At 40.9% G+C, this 20119-nt stretch overlaps 1 protein-coding gene across 4 annotated transcripts; it reads left to right on the forward strand.

The window, feature by feature from the left end:
• The first annotated feature begins 172 nt into the window (after nt 1-172).
• gss (glutathione synthetase) lies at nt 173-18422 on the forward strand. 4 transcript variants are annotated; one of them, XM_042003117.1, is made up of 13 exons: nt 173-268; nt 1422-1563; nt 2055-2200; nt 2367-2442; nt 4122-4261; nt 5071-5187; nt 13230-13310; nt 15355-15432; nt 15572-15641; nt 16450-16644; nt 16753-16834; nt 17033-17222; nt 17427-18422. In XM_042003117.1, the coding sequence occupies exons 2-13, from the start codon at nt 1432-1434 to the stop codon at nt 17548-17550; spliced, it is 1431 nt and encodes a 476-aa protein (XP_041859051.1). In that variant the 5' UTR covers nt 173-268; nt 1422-1431; the 3' UTR covers nt 17551-18422. The 4 variants fall into 4 exon arrangements, with proteins under 4 accessions (XP_041859051.1, XP_041859049.1, XP_041859050.1 ...); XM_042003115.1 differs by lacking the exon at nt 173-268 and adding an exon at nt 537-931; XM_042003116.1 differs by lacking the exon at nt 173-268 and adding an exon at nt 537-882.
• Nucleotides 18423-20119: the final 1697 nt, after the last annotated feature.

Consider the following 20119-nt stretch of genomic DNA (forward strand, 5'->3'; position numbering starts at 1 on the left):
AGCAAAAAAGTGGATTTATGTACTTTACGTTTCGACTCTTGATTGGTTCAAAGATTCTTATTGCCCAATCAGTGGTAGATAGTAGAATTTGCTTGTGGGCGGGGCCATTTAAAACAACATTTGAGGTAAACAGAATTAGAAAAATCTCTTCTTAAAGAAAGAAAATATAAGACAATGCCATTATTAATTGGATTTGATGTTCGATACAACGGGTGAGATTTGAAGACCATCTTAGTGCACATTTTACGGCTGCCCCCCAATAAGACAGGTAAGCAAGAAAAATAGAATTTTCTTTGAGGCCACTGCGCTAATTAATCATTAAATAAATTAACTTTGGGTGATTTACCATCATGTGTCGATGTGTCGTCATTTAAGTGATACATATCACTGTCAAATGTTCTTTGTTTTGTTTTTTTGTTTTTAAGCTGCGGCTAAAACTTGGCTGAGGAAGCCAAATGCAATGTAGAAAACACGAAGATTCGATTCCGAGGTACATTGAATGCAGCATGAGGCTGAACGAATCACATGTGGGAAAAAAGGAAAAAACTCTTGGGCACATCTTTAGTAAACTCTCTACATTTTGAATTACAGCATATGCCTCTACTGATTTTAGGTAATAAACAACATGATGAGTAAACATTCTATGAGTAAACAATGTGTGTGATAATCTGACATCTTAAGGAGCTTTTAAATACGGGAAGTAGTGTTTGTACAACTTGACAGCCGTCCACTCCGCCCAGCTCCAGCTCTCTCTTACACACATACACACCACCAACTCAGTCAGTCGCTGTTCACTGAAGTTGACAACAGACCCACCTGATATTTCTGAGTCGATACTGGGAGTTAGTGCAGGCAGTCGTACAGTTAACCAGAACCACCGAGGTAAGAAATGTTCAGAGGCGACAAAAGCTGTGCAAGTCGGCTAGCTAAGGTAAGCTAACAGGCTACAGTCGCGAGCCGCTGTTAGCTGAACGTTGGTGTTCACCTGGTTAAATCTATAGCGCTGGGTCAGTTTAGTTGTAAGTGTTTTATATACACGTTATTATAGGACACACATTATATTATATTAGGAGATTATTTTTTTTGTATTTAATCAGCATTCTGTTTCTTTCTGTATCAGTCAGCGCTTCACAAAAATGATTATTCCTAACCCTTATGATAATAGCTCGTAAAATATTATATATTTCCCAGTTTACTAGGAAGTGAAGCACCATTTCTGTTTAACTCCACTCTTTTCTTTCATATAATGTTTGTTGTCGACATCTGTTTTGGAAGTACTTGATTTTAAGTTCATACACCTGTTTACCCCCCTGTAGGTTGTTGAGTGTATTTTGCCTTCTCTAGCGTTTTTTTGTGCAGCTTTAGAGCAAACTGATGGGAAATTTTCCTAACACAGACTTTGACTGTTTTTGTTACTTCAGGTGAACTAAAATGGCCCAGGGGATACCGGATGAGGTGATGACCAATACCTCTCTGATTAAAGAACTGGCAGATGTGGCAAAAGATGAAGCACTCCTGCAGGGCGTCCTGATGAGGACCCAAGAGACCCCCAACTCATCTGAGGTGTGATTTGTAAGCTTATACATTTTTAACCAACCTGCAGTGGCTATGACAATAACAAAGACACTCTTTACATCATTCACTGCTACTTTTAAGCAGTAGAAACTTGTCTAGATGTAAGGGATTTACCATTAGAAAATAAGAAAAGTAGTCATTTTGGGGGGAAAAATTCTCTTGAACCACTGCTGTGTCTGATCTTGAAAAGCAGATGCACCTCGTTTTAGTTTTTGGTTCATTTTTGGTTTGTCTGTGTGAAGTTGGGAGCAACTACCAACATGAGTGGCCTGTAAAGCCATCGCTGATGAAACAAATGTTTTCACTGTGAAGTCACGTTAGGAATTTGTTCTGCTCTGTAGCACAGGATCAAATGGCTCTTTATTAATCCCGTGTTTGCAATTACAGGGATTCATATGCTGCATCCACTGACTCTGTTTCTGAGAAACAGCATTTTGATGTCTGTATTCTTTTCTTGGATTTTACAACTTGTTTTGCAGTTGGTGACCTACGCTCCGTTCACACTCTTCCCCTCGCCAGTCCCCAAAGCTGTGTTCCTCCAGGCTCTGGCAGTGCAAACTTACTACAACACATTAGTGGACAAGATCAGCCAGGACACAGACTTCCTGCAAAACGCATTAGCAAGGTAAGAAACAGTCTAACCCTGAATGTGTTTGGCTAGTCTGAGATGTGATAAGAGATTATTGTCACATCGTCTGGGGATCTCTGCTAATTATCTATCATTGTAATTCATAAACAATGTGTCGTATTTAATTACTTGTTAAGATTTTAATAGAGTTTCTTGTTTGTAGCACCATTGAAGTGGATGATTTCACTGCAAGGTTGTTCAGGATCCACCAACAGATCCTCAAAGAGGGAAAGTCTCAGGTATGTTAGAATATAAAAAAATGCATCCATTATGTATTATAGAACATTTTGATGGTACTTTAAGCCCTGAAATTAAACATCCATTACAAAAGCTGCTGAATAAAACAATAGCTTCACTGGCCTGGTAAAAAAAATCTGGTCGTCTCAACTTGTCGATCTTTTTGGAGAATCTTGTGAGTCTCCACTTCCAGGATAACCGTTTTGTCGTCCATGATGAAAAAAAAAAAAGACTGAGACACGCTGAACAATGATGTAATCCTTACATGGTTAAGTGAGCACTAATCTGCTTGGGGGCTTTTCTTTTGAAAATTACCAGAAGCTTTCACACTGCTCCTGTGTCTGATTTCCTGTCTGCCCCTATCTGAACTGCTGACTTTGACATGTTTGGACGCATGTTCTGTCAAAAATAGACTTACTGTGTATGTTTAGCGGACACGGGGGGGACTCCACATGGCGAGTCATTAACGCATGAATTTACTCAAAGCGTACCCCATAGAATTACACTAAATAGATCTGCTCCTATGGATCGGGCCCATTATCACCAATACTCAATCTAGAAATTTCTTGGTACCAATATTGGTACCAATACCGATACCAATATTGGATTGGTGCATCCCTACTTAGTCGTCAAGCTGAGCACAGTGCTATCGCTTACCCCTCCTTTACACCGGGTGTGTGTGCGCCACATTACGGCTGCACCACGGTTTTGCTCCGACCTCTGGTGCGGCAAACTATTCCAGGAGCATGTCAGTTTGTGGAGCGAGTGCAGTCCACCTAGCAGGATCCACGAGATCACGTAATCACAGGAGGGGTGGAGAATCTTGTAATTCTCCACTTTCATCATCTATGATGACAAAAAAAACAAAAAAACACTGATACCCTCTGACGCGTTAAACACGTAATGTTTACATGGTTCAGCAGCACACATCTGCATGGGGCTTTTGTTTTGAAAAATACACTGCTCGCGTGTCTGGTTTCCTGTCTGCCCCTATCTGAACTGCAGAAATTGACACATTCTGGGTGCGTGGAGCATCAAAAATAAACTTGGCGCGTAAATTTATCAGAGGGCTGCGACAATGCGCTTCTAGGATGCTTCTGATACATGCCGCGGAGCACCCGGTGGAAACCAAACCATTGAATGAAATAGCGGTGAATAGCAGCGGAGGCCGCGGCGCAGCCATAACATGGCGCACATGCCGCCGGTGGAAATCAGGGGTTAGTCTTTTTTAAAATCACAACCGTCTGTGAATAGTTTTCAGAGTTTAATGAAGCTGCTGAATCCCTGGGATTGCTCTTAAAAAAATATTAATGCACAAAGAGTCAAATAATGTTTCAATTATTCACTACAGAAATTTATTACCTTATTACAATCTATGGCTTAGTTTAACAACAGCTGCCCAAAGCCAGAGAGGTTTCTAGGATTGATAAAATGGGCCACATAGGCCAGGAAATGTAAAATTAGACTGATTTGAGAGACTTATTTTATAAAAAGAATATTGGCTTTTCCTTTCCCTTTATCAATATTTAAAGGAAAATAATTATGTCTTGAAAAATTTCAAGAGTTGTTCAGTTTTACTGTAAATCCCCAAAGCATATTAGCTTGTGCTTGTAAAGGGGAGTTACTTTTGCCTCCATCATTACTAAGTAAACTGAATGAGGGTTCTTGGCCTTCTTTTCAGTCTGTCGTGCTGGGACTCAATCGGTCTGACTACATGCTGGACCAGAGCAAAGATAAGATGTCTTCTCTAAAGCAGATTGAGATCAATACATTTGCTGCAAGTTTTGGAGGCCTGTCGTCACGCACGCCAGATGTACACAGGTAAGTAAGTCATTAGTTATACGTTAGATGAATATAAGTCTTGCACATAAACCTACTGGACTCTTTAATAGGTACACCTAGCTAGTATCGGGTTGGAGCTTCACATCCATGATGAGCATCTCCCGTTCCACCACATTCCACAGCTACAGTGAAGTACAGTATTTTCATGTTTAAGAAACCAGTTGGAGGTGATTTGAGCTTTGTGACATGGTGCTTTATCCTGCTGGAAAAAGCCATCAGAAGATGGTACAAGTATGGTCATGAAGGGATGGACATGGTTGCCCACAATACTCAGATAGACTGTGGTGTTTAAACCATATTTAGTTGATACTAAGAAAAATTGTGGTCAACAAAATATCCCCAAGGCAGAATAGATCCGTGTTTTTCTGTTGTTTCCACCAAATTCTGACCCTACCATCTTAATGTAGCAACTGAAATGGAGAATCATCAGAGCGGTACCAACAACCATGCTATGTTCAAGTCACTTAATTCCCTTTAATCCCATTCTGATGCTCAGTTTGAACTTCAACAAGTCATATTGACCATGTCTGTATGTCTAGATGTAAAGTTGCTGCCATTCAACAAGTGTACATAAAGTGGTCGATGAATGTAGATTAGAAAATCTTTAAAGTGCAACTAAAGGTCACCATGACATTTATAACTATTACAAAAAAGTATGCATGTTTTTAATTTAAATGAATCACCAACCAGGTCTCAACAGTAATGGTGACGTTATGTTGATTAGAGCAAGACAAGAGCAGCAATGTACAATTAGGATTTCCAAAGGAGCTATCTCTCTCACTCAACAGACACATCCTGAAAGTGGCAGGCAGGTTTGAAGAGAGCCAGCGCATCCTCGACAACAACCCTGCAATTGGTCTGGCTCGGGCAGCTGCCAAAGCCTGGGAGCTCTACGGGTCAGAGAGGTAGGAATAAAATATGCATTTTGTGTAAAATATACAGATTTTACCTCAAGATGGATGAGGTCCCTTTTCTTTTCAACACATTCCTGGGTGAAGATATCTGCTCATATGGCTTCTTTTATTAGACCACATCTAGCTATGTGGGTGTATTGCTGAACAGAGTAGCTGTCATATGACCATAAATGGGCCTTAAGTGGTTAATCGTGTCATGTCATGCAGCCATCCTCTAAATCAGGGGTGTGCAGCTCCGGTCCTCGAGTGCCACAATCCTGCAGGTTTTCGATGTATCCCTGTTCCAACACATCTGACTCAAATTACTGAGTCATTCTGCAGTGCTTCACAGGGTGTTGGATCCTTTAATTTGAGTCAAACGTGTTGAAGCTGGAACACACTAAAAACATGCAGGACAGCGGCCATCATGGACCGACTTTGGACACCCCTGAGTAAGGTTTGAAAACTGTCAGAATCTTCAGAAATAAGGAGGATAAAGTTTTTTTGTGGATTTTGTTCACTGCTGTAACCAAGCACCTACATGGCCAAAATCACAGTTTCTCACCAAGATAACAAGTTTGGATTTTTAATATAGCATGACTAATGGCTGTTTTTTATGCATTAATATGTTAATGCACGTCTATTATGAACATTTCTGGAGCCACCATTGCCCAGCAGCGTCCTGAGGCTGAGAAGCTGCACTGAACAATTTTTTCATCCAGGACGCCACGTGACGTTTCATCCGAGTTTCGCCTCACATGCTGGCAAACCGATATAAAACCAGCTGTTTTGAAAGTGAACCGTGGCTGATTCAGCAAAGAAATGTAAAAAGAAATTATCGGAGGAAGAGAGAAAAAGAAAGAGAAAGGGACAGAACACAAAACCAAGAAAAAATTGTTTTGCTGGCTGGAGAAGGCTCACAGTGCAGGTAGGATGCAAGATGGATGCTGAATTAGCTCTCAATAGGGGGCACATTGCTGGGAAAATTGCAAAAGTTCTGTGGTGCACCTTTAATGTGTTACTTTTGACAGCACTAATTAAAATCCCAAATTAATTTGATAAGTGTAGATTATATTTTTTGATCTGGCGACCCTCTGAAATGATCTTGGGACCCCTGTGGTGGTTGGAACCCCCAGTTTGGGATAGCTTGCTCTAAAATGATGTAACACTGATGGTATTTGGCGAACAGCAGCATCCGTCACTCCACTGTTCATTGGTCTCTGCTGGCTACTGATGGCTGCCTGAATGAAATATAGACACTGGTAATGCCTGTAAAGTGAATGCTGGGTCTGCAGCTAGATATCTAAAACGCTGTGCTCCTCTCAAGGATGTGGTGTGGTTCTTCATCCCTACGCACAAGACAGTGAATTTCCAACATATATTTTATGCAGCCAGCTCTTTGTGTAGAAGATTTCTGAACCTTTTAGAAAGGCTCTGTCGTTGCCATTGCCACTTAATCAACCACTTAGGCAAAAAATTGTCATCCAAAAAACTATTAAAATAGATAAGAAGCTTGTTCTTGTCTCTGTTTGTCCTGACCTGTATGACATCTCAAACAGAACTGATCACAAAGAGACTTATGGGACTAAATCAGCAGAAGCTGGAATAATGTTGGTTATTATATTGATAATGTAATTGCAACAAAGTTGAAACAGTCCATTAAAGTTAAAGGTCCCATATTATACACTTTATTCCCAATCTGAGACCATTCATTAATATCTAAATGAAATATTTCCGCCATGGTATGGACAAATCGACCCTCAGTTTGAGTGCAGCGGCTTCTCTTCACCTCCCTCTTTTTAGCAGCTTCAGAAATGTGCCGTTTATGGTGGGCGGAACCCTGGTGGAGCAGCTTAGCTGTTGGCTCCGCCCATCGCATCGCCCGTCATGAGGTGATTGACAGGTTAATATATTTTCAAGCTATCAGACTAATAAGGCCGAAACGATAAAATAACTGCCAGCTCTTACCTCTCCAGCTGTGTCACGGACAGTTGGTATTGAACCTGGCTTCAGCTTCAAACGGTTGGCGAAGCCTGCTTTCCATGCCCCCATGTTATGGAAACAGTCCTCTTTGAAATGCTGGCCACAGACATGCAAAACCTTTGGAAGTTTTCCGGGTACATTTCCTCCAAAAATAAAATGAATCCACTCAGTCCTCGTGGGTTCAGTGGATGGAAGTAAAAAAACGTTTTCGTGTTCATTTATGCAGCCACAAACAGAACAGTGCTTCTGTCGCTTAGCCATGTCCGCTAACGAGGGTTGCCGAAGAGGGAAAAACACTGGGCGCTAGGTGATTTTTAGAGGGCGGGCTTTGAGAGCCGGTAGACGGGTCCATCGCTCTGTGGGGAGTGGTTATTGTCCCTTATGACGTCATAACGTACACGCTTTCAAACAAGCTCATTTCAGCGCTTACTTCCCTAGAGGTGGAGCAGGGCGGAGAGAGAGCGCCTGAAAGAGTTTCACACTTACGGGTCTCCTACACATGCGGGGGGACCAGTATGACTGTTCCAAAACCATTAAAAAGTGAATTTTGCATAATATGGGACCTTTAAGAAAATTACCAAAATCTGTCCAACAGGTGAAAGCACAGCACACAGCATTGTGGGGCTGATCAACTTTGCCCCCACCAACCATCTCAAATGAGTCCTACTAAAAACTGACCCCAGTTTCTAATTGACTTCTTTCGATGTTCACTAGTTATTTCCTCCCTCCTTAAAGAGACATTTTGTAAGAATTACTTCCATCTAATGCTGGATGGTGTATCATGTTCTAATGTTTAGTGCATTCTAGCGTCTCACTTTCTCAAACACGTATTGCAACAACGGTAGCCGGCGTATTTCAAAAAATCCTCGACAACACAGATGAAAGCATGTCATCTGATAGTTCATGGAGCGTTCACTCAGGTGAAGAAGATCCTGATTTCATAAATATTACAAACTGCATCCCATCAAACTGTCAGATATCGTTTCAAAGGAAAAATGGATGTTGATGGCAAACCTGGCCTCAACACAACACTGTATTTTTGTCACAGCAAAAGGCAGCTCATAAAGCCTTCCCACTAGGGCTGGGCGATTAATCGAATTTTAATCACTATTACGATCTGGGTTTTCAGCGATCCTAAAAATGAAATGATTAGATTATTTTTGTCCTTCGCAGTTTCCTCTTGTGCTGTTTTCAGTTGGAAATCGAGCGCCACTGGCATTGCAGCGCTCTGCTGCAGACTCCTCCCACAGCCCGACTGTTTTAGTTTTTATTCAACGCGAGTTGCAAACACCTCGCCAGTTAAGGGCTGGACCCACAGGAGGCGACGTTGCTCCTTCTCCATCGTTTTCTATGGAGCTTGCGCGATGAGGCGAAAATTGCTGCCCTTCTCCAGCCAAGTGACAGGCGACATTCGTGCATGTGAAATGTTGCACTCGCTCACGCAGACATGCACACGGGGGCTTGCGACGCGACACAAGAAAATAGAAAAATATTCCATTTTTGTGAGTCGCAACTAAATAACCTATCAGCTTTCAGAGACACAGAGAGACAAACGTTATAAACAAACATAACTTAACGTAACAAAAAAACACGGTGAGGACAGATGTAATTTCAAAATAAAAGCACATTTATTTACAATTCCCGTGAAAGTGATGGACAACCTGTAAAACAAAAGATGAGCTGGGGTTAGCGGACCTGCAGAAAGAAACAAACCAAAACCTATACCAACCACTCACCGAGTGCACACACAGACACAACCGCAACTCGGTGAGGAAACTAAAACCAAACAAAAGCAACAGGCCCATAAACTAAAGTGACCGTCGTCACAACACAATAAAACGCTAACCTAGCCCAGCTCTACCACAAACACAAAGTAAACTTAACTCGACTAAATACTTAAGGCACCCATTGTGGAAAAGGAGGTGGTCGCGACACACACACACCCGGTGCACAACATGAGGGGGAGAGAGGCCGGAGCCATTCTGGTTTCTCCCCCCCCAGACCTGCCTAGGCTGCAGCCTTTTCAGCCTCAGCTTTCCTTCGGGCTGCAGCCTGACTGGTCCAGAGGGGTGCCAGTCACACAGGGGCGGGGACAAAGGCGCTGGCCCTGGCCACTCCGGGCAGCGCTCTGCCGCCCCTAATCACCACACAAACGGCCTCAGCTGTCTGCAAACAGCAGGGGCCGTAACACACCCCTCCTAAAGTGTCAAAATCCTCTCACAAGGATTTTGGCACAATACAAAAAGACACACACAAAAAAAACAACAAAAACACAATTGGCAGTGTTGCTCCCAAACCCAGCCAGTGCCCCAAAATGTTCTCCACAGAACAAGGTGGTACACCTAACCTTCTGGGACTATTCTACCGTCCCCGACTAAGGACATCAATCCGGCAGGCCTCATCCTGCTACTTACGCTCGAATAGTCCAGCCCACACAAAAGGATACCACCTAGCACAGCTGGTACACAACACAACACCACCACCACAAATGAGGGGGACAAGACACCCAGTCTTGCCTCGTCCTCCGAAGGTGAGTGAAACAAATCACTCACACCACACACAAGCGAACCCTTTCGGCCACCACAACCGAAAGGGGGCCGACGGCGAGTTCACCCCACCACGCTACAAATGACAGGCACACAATTCACCACGGAGCAGCAAAAGCACAAATAAAGGAGAGCGCCTGAACACGCGCAGCCTTCACACGTCCGCACCGTCTACACCCCCACCAGGGTGTCAGAGTCAGTAACGGCGTCTCAGGGGAGGACACCAGGCCCTCAACCCGCGTCACCCTCGCAACCATTGAGAGGCACGTCCTCAGCATCACGACGGGTCACCCCTAGGCCAGAGCGCCCTACACAGCTGCGGCTTACAGTTCAGGTCACCAATCACCTTTACACCCACACACGCTCCCACCGGAGTCGTGTCCTCAGCAGCTCCGAATGCCGCCAGCAGCATGGAGTAAACTCACCCATCGGCACCACGCTCCACCGGAAGCTGCCAACCGGAAGCCCCCTCCAAAATAACAGTGCCCAATCACGCACACAAGAAAAAAAAAACCAAATGGCTACCTTTTCCACACCGTGCAAAAACCCCAGGAGATCCTTCACGATGACATTAGAAGGAAATATCCCGGACGAGCCCCCACTTTGTTACGACCCACCTTTCAGGGGTATGAGGAAGGGTGTAACAGTTTATAAAAGAAAACACGGTGAGGACAGATGGTAAAAACGAAAGCCCATTTATTAACAAATCCCGTGAGTGTGAATGAATCCTGTGAAATAAAAGATGGGCTGGGGTTAGCGGACCTGCAGAAAGAAACAAACAGAATAAACCTATACCTAAACACACATCGTCTGCAAACAAAACACACACTAGCAACTCGGTGGTGAGACTAAAGTCAAACAAAAGCAACAGGCCCATAACTAAAGTGACCACAGTCACAACACAATAAAATGCTAACCTAGCCCAGCCCTAAAATAATCCACAAAGGAAACTTAACATAACATAAAACTTAACGCACCCATTGTGGCCGATGAAGTGGTCGCGACACACACACCCAGTGCACAACATGAGGGGGAGAGCGGCCGAAGCCTTTCTGGCATCTCCCCCCCCCCCCAGACCTGCCTCGGCTGCAGCCTTTTCAGCCTCAGCTTCCTCATGAGCTGCAGCCTGACTGGTCCAGAGGGATGCCAATCTCAAAGGGGCGGGGACAAGAGCGCTGGCCTTAGCCACTCTTGGAAGCGCTCTGCCGCCCTTAATCAAACATAAACGAGCCCCAGCTTGTCCATGACAAGCAGGGCCGTAACAAGTTAAAACAGTGAACAACCAGGGATTTAAGAAACTCATCAACACTTTGGACAAACGGTATCACTGCCATCAAAACACAATTTTAGTGGAGTGTCTCTCCATGCCCTGGATGATGAGGGTGGTGTGAAGGACGTGGCTACAGTCCAATGTTTCACCACCGCTACGGACCAGTGGTCAAGCTGTACCATAGAGCCGTATATGAATGTCGCACTACATTTTATTGATACAGATTTCAACGTGAAAACGAAATGTCTCCAGACTCATTTTTTCCAGATCACACCGGGCAGAACACAGCTGCTGGTCTGCAAACAATAGCTACGGGGACCAGGTGGAAAGAAACTAGTCTGTATTACCACAGACAACCCTTCATGGTTACAGAGCAGCTAATGAGAAAAGTGTCTCATTCACATTTTTATGTGAGGCTTTACAAAATATTGCTGAATCTTTTCTTAATGACAGGTATTCTAAACAAAGCATTCTGGGACAAACTTTGAGCAAAATGAAATAGTTTCTGAACTTGTTTGTCACTGTTTTCTTGCCATTTGTAGCAGTAGCAGTGGTATTGATTATTAGAATAAAATTTCTGATTGGCCATCAAAGAAAAATGATTTATGTTAAATATATGAATGTGTGTGTTTTGCCTCTGAATTTCCAGCACACGTCAGCCTACACAGTAAACATGAAATGCTCATTTCAATGCAGAGGAAGAAACGGCACTCTGAGTGGTTATGTTTGGTAGGAAATTAATAGCAGCTCTAAACAAGTTTTATTTAGCTGGAATGAGCTCTTTGGAGTAAAAATATTTTATTTTATACATTGATATATATGTATATATATATATATATATATATATATATATATATATATATATATATATATATATATATATATATATCTCAATCTCAAATATTTATGACAAAGAAGGATGACATTTTCAGGATTAACTAATTAAAAGGTAAAAAGTCAGCAAGATGAATTTAAAGCTGTATGAAGCTGCTTCCTTCTAAACACAGAAGGAACAACATCTGATGAATATCCTCTATCATAATTCTATAGCCCTATTTACGCTTCACGTTTGTAAAATAGTCATACAATGTCTCACCACTGCTGTCTCTCCTCAAAACTTCTATTTAGTTAGTTAGTTAGTAAATAAATAAATGATAGTAATAAGCTACGTTTCTCATTGTCTTTTTGGGGGCAGTTTCCTATCCAAAAATTACAATTTTCTGCCCATTTACATGACTTTTTACAGACAAAGAGAAATGTGGGGTCTTTTTCTTCTAAAGTGCCAGACAGAAAATGTGTCTTCTCTCCTGATTACATCAGACGCACTGCTGCAGCAGAACCAGACATGGAGGAAGAGGCATGGACTGCAAATCTCTGCATGTGGCCAGTGAGAAAGAACTTAAAAAAAAAAAAAACTAAACTGTTAATACTTGATTTTAATGCATTTAATGTGCCCAGCCGTACAATATACACAGGGAGACTATGTACAAATGACAATATGGATGCAGTGAAGAGATGTTAGCACGTCAATGGGAGGAATGATTTTTTTTTTTTTACAGCAGAGCTGCAGACGTCCTTCCAGTATACCATGTAGTAGGTGTAAAGACTTGTACGTGAAGGAGGCCAGTTTGTTCAGGGACCTCCTGTCTGACCAGCCTTATGAATGAGTTTATTCTACTGGCATCCCTGATGCAGAGCTGGTCGCCCAGCACACCATAATAAACATGATGGCACTGGCCTCCAAAGCCCGGAAGAACATCTCCAGCAGTTTGCTTCATACACTGAAGGATATGATCTTCCTTAGGAAGAAGAGTCTGCTCATCCCCTTCTTCTACACAGCATCTGTATTCCCCTTACAGTGCACTGCAATGATGATGGCCCATTGTACCTTACATCGCCAACCAGATGCTGTAAACAGATTTTGTGCATTACAATCACTGTTAAAGAACAGAGGTACTGTTTTGGCAAAAAGAAAATGGATAATAAACTGATTTTATATTGCAATAAACAGCATGTGCAGGCTTGTATTCACCACCCCAACAATAAGGTGCTTCAAGCGTATTCATACTGGAGTCGGGGATCTCAGTGGCTTTACGGGTTGGCGTAACCTCTATACCATTGCAAGAGTATAATTTAAGAAGTAGTCATCAAAGGGTTAAAAATGTCCTTTTAAAAGGTAGTAAGAAAGTAGCTCCTAATCCAGATGTTATGATTTTTTTTCTAAAGAAATAACCAGGAGTAACTTGTTGTTACAGAGCTGTTGTCATGTTCTTGGTGGAAGACGTCCAGAGGAACATCTTTGATCAGCGGTACATTGAGAGCGAGCTGTGGAAAAAGTAAGAGTAAGGATGGGCTTTCTATGAAGAAGTACACATATTAATAACACATAATCTAACATTGTGTTTGTTTGTTTTATAACTGCTTCAATGAAAAATTTTAGTTTGCAACTTTAATGCTTCTGTACCGCTTTTCCTGATACCTTAAAAGCTGAAAGCTCACCAATGAAGTACTCCTGTAGCGTAGCGTTACTTTCTAATATCATTTATGTTAAGCTGACCATATTGGAGTTGCTAGCTCCAATAAGAGCTAAAATGTAGATATTAAGAACATTTTTAACTCTCAATTTAAAATATTAAATGTTTATGCAGACCGTGTTTTTATATGTTGACAGCAGTTTTTCATGTTGACAGTTTTCTTCCAATGATATGATTTTCATTTTCAATTCTGTCACTGTTCTGTCTATAAAACGGCAAGCGGTAACTTGCTAACTCGTTTTATTGCTGCTCCTAAACGTGTCTTAATATGAAAACTGTTTTCTGTGTAATGTGTAAAGGAGTGTGAGGTTAAATATTCATGAGCTTAGGGATCCACAAGCACATCCCATGGACATGCTTGCAGATCTGCATCACATATTGGCTAAATTTAGCTTTTTCCAGCATGACTTTGCCAAACCAATATCCTGTATCAAACTGTCAAAAAAACTAAAAGCAGTTAGTTTTAACTTTGACCAGTTGGTCCAGTTATACAGCAAAAAGACACTTAGTTGCAGTAGAGTTGTTTCCCTTCCACCTGGTGTCAACAGATGAGGTTGTTGGACATGCAGAAGAGACAAACCTGCCCCTCAAAGCCAGAACAGTTAAACTGAAAGACACCATCATTGAAAGAAAACTGCTAGTGTGAAAAAAAAAGCTGCTCTTTTGAGGCACATCATATCCTCCTGACTACCAGAAAAAATTGTTTAATTAATATTTTTTTTTATTCCCCCGACTGTTTGAAGGGTAATGAGAAAACTCTGACAATGAAACTTGTTCTTCTTAATTGAAAAATACAGAACAAAATTCAGGAAATAGCTACAAGTGTCCGCTACAGAAGACAATTCTCAAACTCTTAAATGTTGTGGTAAAATGTTGTTATATTCATTTAGAAAATGGTTTAATGTGTTCTCAAGAGATATCATAAAGAAATATTACAATAATACTTCAGGACTACATTTGCACAAAAAGAAGTTATGCACTTACTTTTCCTCTTCTTATGAAATGTGATTGTGGTAATGAATGCCATTTTCCTTGAAGAAAAACAGGATGTTCCCAAAGCCCCACCCCTATAAATGTGGTAACATTCAAAAGCCCTGGATGTCCTTTTTAGAGAACAAAATGAGTGGGTTTAATAGCGTGCAGGGGGATGGAGATATTCAGGTTTACAAATATCTCAAATATTACAAATGTCCTCCATAGATGGGTTGAAGACCCATCTATTCAGCTTAGCTTTTAGTTGATATTCAGTTATTTAAGTCTTAATTAGCTTCGTAATATTTGGTTTTATTACTTCTGACGTTTTATACACTGAATGCTCTTTTACTGCCTTTTATTGTTTCTGGATCCTTCCAGTGTTTCCTCTACGGGGGTCCGTCTGTACTGGGGGTGGTGTCCGGCCGTGGCTGATCGATGCGGTGGGACGTACGTCTTGGCGGTGGGGGCTGGTGTCTCAGCCAGGTCTCCCCGGGCCGCCGTGCTCCTGTGTCCCTGCAGTTGCAGAAACTTGGCAGAATACTGTCCCACCCTTGGTGCAGATGGATCCCCTACTGATGAGGTTTCCTCATTTGTCCATCTGCACCTGGCATCATGTACTTTGAATTATCCTAGGCTGAAGGAGTGTGTGTGCCTGTATGGGGGTTGGGGGGTGAGGGTGATTGGACGGGAATGTTTTTAAATGTAAGGCGCTTTGAGCCACAATCTTGTACGAAAGGCGCTTTATAAATAAAGTTTTGATTGATTGATTGATATAGGACAAATTTATACTACTGGTAGTCAGGAGGATGTAACACTGTTGTTCTGAGCACATAAATCTCCATTTACTTCTTTTTCCATCGTATGTCTTCAGAAACATTTCCACTATACGAAAACGGTTTGATGACGTCTATAAAACAGGATCTCTGGACCAGAACAAGAGGCTATTTGTGTAAGTCTTTTACTTTTAACTATCTGTACATTCTAAAATTATTTAAATATTTGTCTAAAACTAAACCTGCTGTAAACAGCACAAAGGCTTGATTATAATCACTTTAGCTTAATGTTCAATTATATTGCTGTCATTTCAGTGATGGCAAAGAGGTTGCAGTGGTGTACTTCAGGAATGGATACATGCCACAGAACTACATTTCTGAACAGGTAACATGGACATATATGACCTGTACAGATATGAAGGAGTAAAACGGTTTGTGAAAGTAAACTATAAAGCTCGTTTAGACTGCTGTATAGCTTTCTATTGAACTATTGCAGTCAACATTAGCAGGCAGTTGATTTGACTTCTGATCAGCTTTGGGTGTTTCTTAGCTTGGTATGAATTTTCATTTCGAAATGACATGCTGCTAAGAGGAAACTAAGTGTAGCTACTCAGATTTTACTATCCTGAAATCATCGAGGTCTGCAGTGCTCAGTAAAAAGCTTCAAATCCTCTGCTCAGTCCTATGTTCTGAATTATTTTCAGTGAAGGTTGTTGTAACTTGGATTTCTTTCAGATTTTAGTGGTCCTGTTCACTTTGTGGCCACACTGAAAGCATGTTTTTCACTGTTTTAGGAGTAACATCTGCTGTGCTAGCGTGTTACTCTGCTTCACTCCTCTGTTTATGTTGTAGGTCTGGGGTCACATGCTCTCTGTGTCTGTAAAATAAACCTTTGTTACGCTCTGCTGGTCAGTGTGCTCGCTGTTTTGTCAGGAATGTCCATCGAGAGAAAGCAGGCAGCCAGTACCCCAGAAAAGCCCTTTAGATACAAGAGCGCTGAAAAAAATGTTGATGAATTGTCTGTTCAAATATGTAAACTTCATTATAGAGGAAATGATCAGAAATAAGATTCTAAAATGGGTGTTGCATAATCATTTAATGGTTGTTTTAATGAATTAAATAATGTGATTTTGTTAAAAGTTGTACCACGATGCAGAGAGATTTGAACTCAGATCTGTCTTTTTTTATTTTAGTCCTGGGATGCTCGTCTTATGATGGAGCGCTCTCTGGCTGTGAAATGTCCGGATATCAGCACTCACTTGGCTGGAACCAAGAAGGTCCAGCAGGTTCTGGCTAGACCTGGAGTTCTGGAGAACTTCTTCCCAGGTCAGCCTCAAGTGGTGGAGCAGATCAGGGCAACATTCGCTGGCCTCTACACTCTAGACATGGTGAGAAAAATGTCCCAACGCAGTTGTTTTATTTATTATGTTGGTGTTTTTGTGCTATAACATAAGTCACATTATTTCTCAGCTTAGCCTTACTGCTGTTGTCTGCAGGGACCAGAAGGGGACAAAACCGTAGCAATGGCTTTAGCTGCACCTGACCAGTTCGTCCTGAAACCTCAGCGAGAAGGAGGAGGTACAAACAGAGACATATTTCAAAGATTTGTTTTCCCAATGTGCAAAAACTAAAATCCTCCAAAATATGTAATTATTCCTTTTATTTTATGGCATTAATGGAAGCTGTGTGTCAAAGCAGACAAGTCCAAGTTCTGTTCGAAGTTGTCCAGGACCATCAAGAGTTACCCACACATACCTTTTAACTACTTTTTATTAGGTAACAACATCTATGGATCAGAGATCTGTCAGGTCCTGGAGGGAGTAAAGGACAATACAGAGCGGACAGCTTATATCCTGATGGATAAAATCAATCCCACCCCCGTACAGAACTACTTACTGAGACGAGACGGTCCCCTCACAATTAGTAACTGTCTCAGTGAACTAGGAGTGTTTGGAGCATATGTAAGGTAGGTCAGCATTACTGAGTCTTACTGTTCGTATTTATGCTTGTGTGAAGAGATGTGTACATGTACATACCAGCATGTTTATGGTTAACAATATATATATATATATATATATATATATATATATACATTCAGACAAAACAGTAACCCTGTCTTGTCTGAGTGGAAAACTTCAACATTCTGCCATTTTTCATTGCTTTAACACAGGCAGGGTAAAGAAATGGTGTTGAATGAGTGTGTGGGTCATCTGCTGAGGACGAAGAGTTCAGAGCACTCGGACGGAGGCGTTGCTGCTGGTGTGGCTGTGCTGGACAATCCTCTACTCATCTGAGAGGTTACTACTACCTGCAGAAAGTCCAGGTCACACTGCAGGTGCGACTGACTGCATCAGACAAACACTGGGAGTTGCAGCTCACACCGCTGTAATATAAACACCAGACTACAAACATTTAATTACATATTGTAGTATGATTCGTCAGGTCATACCCACCAGACTGAAGATGTACTGTAGAGCTGGACATTGAAGTTTAACGTTTTTCCAGACCCTCTACTCAAAATACACGAGTTGTTTTTTATAAGATGTTTGAGCCTCAAATGGCAGTTTGCTGCTGATTCATAAATAGTTATTTACCACAATGACAAAAGCTAGAAAAGTCCAGGAAGAATCCTTCAGAATGGAGGAAAAAGAAAGTGTCCTTAAACAGTGTCTACTGCAACCTCCCATCTGCACCATGCTGAGTTTTTTTTTTTTTTTTTATGAATCCTGGAACACTTTAAAACAAACAGAAAATGAGCTAAGAAAATTTATTATTTTAAATTAAATAAAAACAAGATCTTCAGACATGTTTTTAAAAAATAAATGAATTATTCTAGAAAATAAAGGGACCACTACCTAATCAAGTGCTACAGTTTTATGTCCTAATAAATGTAATACATACATTTATTTTTTTGTATCCCTCCTACATGAAGTAAAAACTACTTTAAATAGTTTAGATAGAAAAATATGTGCTCCTATCATCATTTCATCAGGACTTTTGTTGAACTCAAAGGCCAATATTTGGCTAATGTGAAAGAAATTCACTACATTCATTTCATGGTAAAAAATCAGTTTCAATCCTTGTGATTCGATGACAAGAGTTGAGAATCAAATGTCTTTACTTGTACACCCAAAACATAAAAATAAATAAATTACATTTCTGTAAAGCTGTACTCTTTCTGCTCATTCAGTCAACCTTCAGATATTCTGGACTTTGTCTTTTGATGATTTTTTTTGTTTCTTTCAGTTTAACTTTTAACTTTTTTAACTTTTCAGACTAACTTTTACCAAATCCACCCACCCTTTGTCTGTTCACTTCACCATCATGGGGATTAGATCTAAAGTAGCAAGTTGGGCGAGACTTTAGTTACACAATAACCTAACATGCATGTTTAAGGACTCTTGGAGGAAGTCGGGATATCTGAAGAGAATCTGTGCATAAATGAGGAGAAGTTCTACAAACTCGGCACAGAAAGGCCCAAACCAAGATTCAAACTAGGGTTCTTTTGTAGGGCAGTACACAACCACAACTTCTTCTAGCAACCCTTGGTTGAATTCTCACAATGCAAAGGAAAGCAGAGTTAAAGCTTCCTTCATCATCTCCTCAGGAAACATCCTTCAGTGAAAGTAGAGATAATTCCATCCCACAAGCTACTCTTGTGGATTTTCACACAGTTGCACTAATAGGGTTAAAATGTGAGCATCCGGTGTCAGCCATGTCTGTTGTAGCTTTTTCTTTCCTTTAATAAAAAAAGAAAAAAAAACCCTGAAGCAGTATGTTGAATCTTGTTGTAGTAATTTAGCCACAGTGCAACATAAGAAGAAAGTAGTACCTGATGTTGTTTGCCAAATACTTTTTAAAACAGCTGCAATTTCATAACAAACCCATATCACACCCTAATGTGTGTTTTGATTCTTCTTACAGCAAGAGTTTCTTTTTAAGTCCTTCTACATCTCCCATCTTTTATTGATCTTTTTCCAACACTACTGAGGAAAAGTGTTTAGGAAAGCTATAAGAAGTAATTGTAACTAACGTATTTCTACAGCCTTGACATCACCTGGTCTTTCCAGATCATGATAGAGACCTCACAAGCTAACTAAAGACTAAAACCTTAAAAAAAGATTGTTTCAAAGTTTTCATTTCTTAATTTGTGTGTAGTTTTGGATATTTTTCCCTATTAAAAAAATGTTCAAAAGAGACACTCTGATCTAATTTATTACTTAAACATTATTCCTTTTGGAGGTCAGTTCATCAATATGGATGATTCACTGTGTCCTTCATGTCACTGTATTTAAAATTTGTAAATTTGGTTGAAGATTTTGTTTATGTTGTATTAATCATTTAAAATAAAAACCAAAACAAACACATGGAGATGTTTGTTGTGATCCCAACTCTGGCAGCATAAATATATATGCCTGTTTGAAAACAGAATGACAAATGATCAGAATCATCTTTGGTTGCAAAAGCTGCACACTGTGCTCTGAAAAACAGTGCTGCTGTGTCTGAAATGCTTCATTCACGTGAATTCACCCTGAAGCATCAAAAAGAAGAGATTTAAACAAAAAAAAAAAAAAAGAATTATCCTTACGACGATCTCTGCTTGTCCAACTTAATGAAACAGTTATTTAGGAGCGAACATGGTGTGAATGGTCCAGGAGCTTCTGAGAAAAAGAACTATGTATTTTCTGATGGACAGAAACTGACTAAAAACAGAACAAAATGTTCTAAGGAGTGAACCACCACTGACTGCAGACTGCTAATTAAAGGGTTGTTGCTTCTATCTGTTCATCCCACACAAAGATGGAGAGATAACTGGTGGAGCGACTGTTTGACACTGATTTGGGCACAATTTCCCAAGAATAT

This window comes from Melanotaenia boesemani, chromosome 13 (assembly GCF_017639745.1).
Source record: "Melanotaenia boesemani isolate fMelBoe1 chromosome 13, fMelBoe1.pri, whole genome shotgun sequence".
Lineage (NCBI taxonomy): Eukaryota > Metazoa > Chordata > Actinopteri > Atheriniformes > Melanotaeniidae > Melanotaenia > Melanotaenia boesemani.

Excerpts from the sequence above, each read along its gene's own strand:
- gss (XM_042003117.1), top strand. The coding sequence starts at position 1,432 with ATGGCCCAGGGGATACCGGATGAGGTGATGACCAATACCTCTCTGATT. Across the intron at positions 2,443-4,121 it reads TCAAAGAGGGAAAGTCTCAG|TCTGTCGTGCTGGGACTCAA; the intron begins GTATGTTAGAAT and ends CCTTCTTTTCAG. Across the intron at positions 13,311-15,354 it reads GAGAGCGAGCTGTGGAAAAA|AAACATTTCCACTATACGAA; the intron begins GTAAGAGTAAGG and ends GTATGTCTTCAG.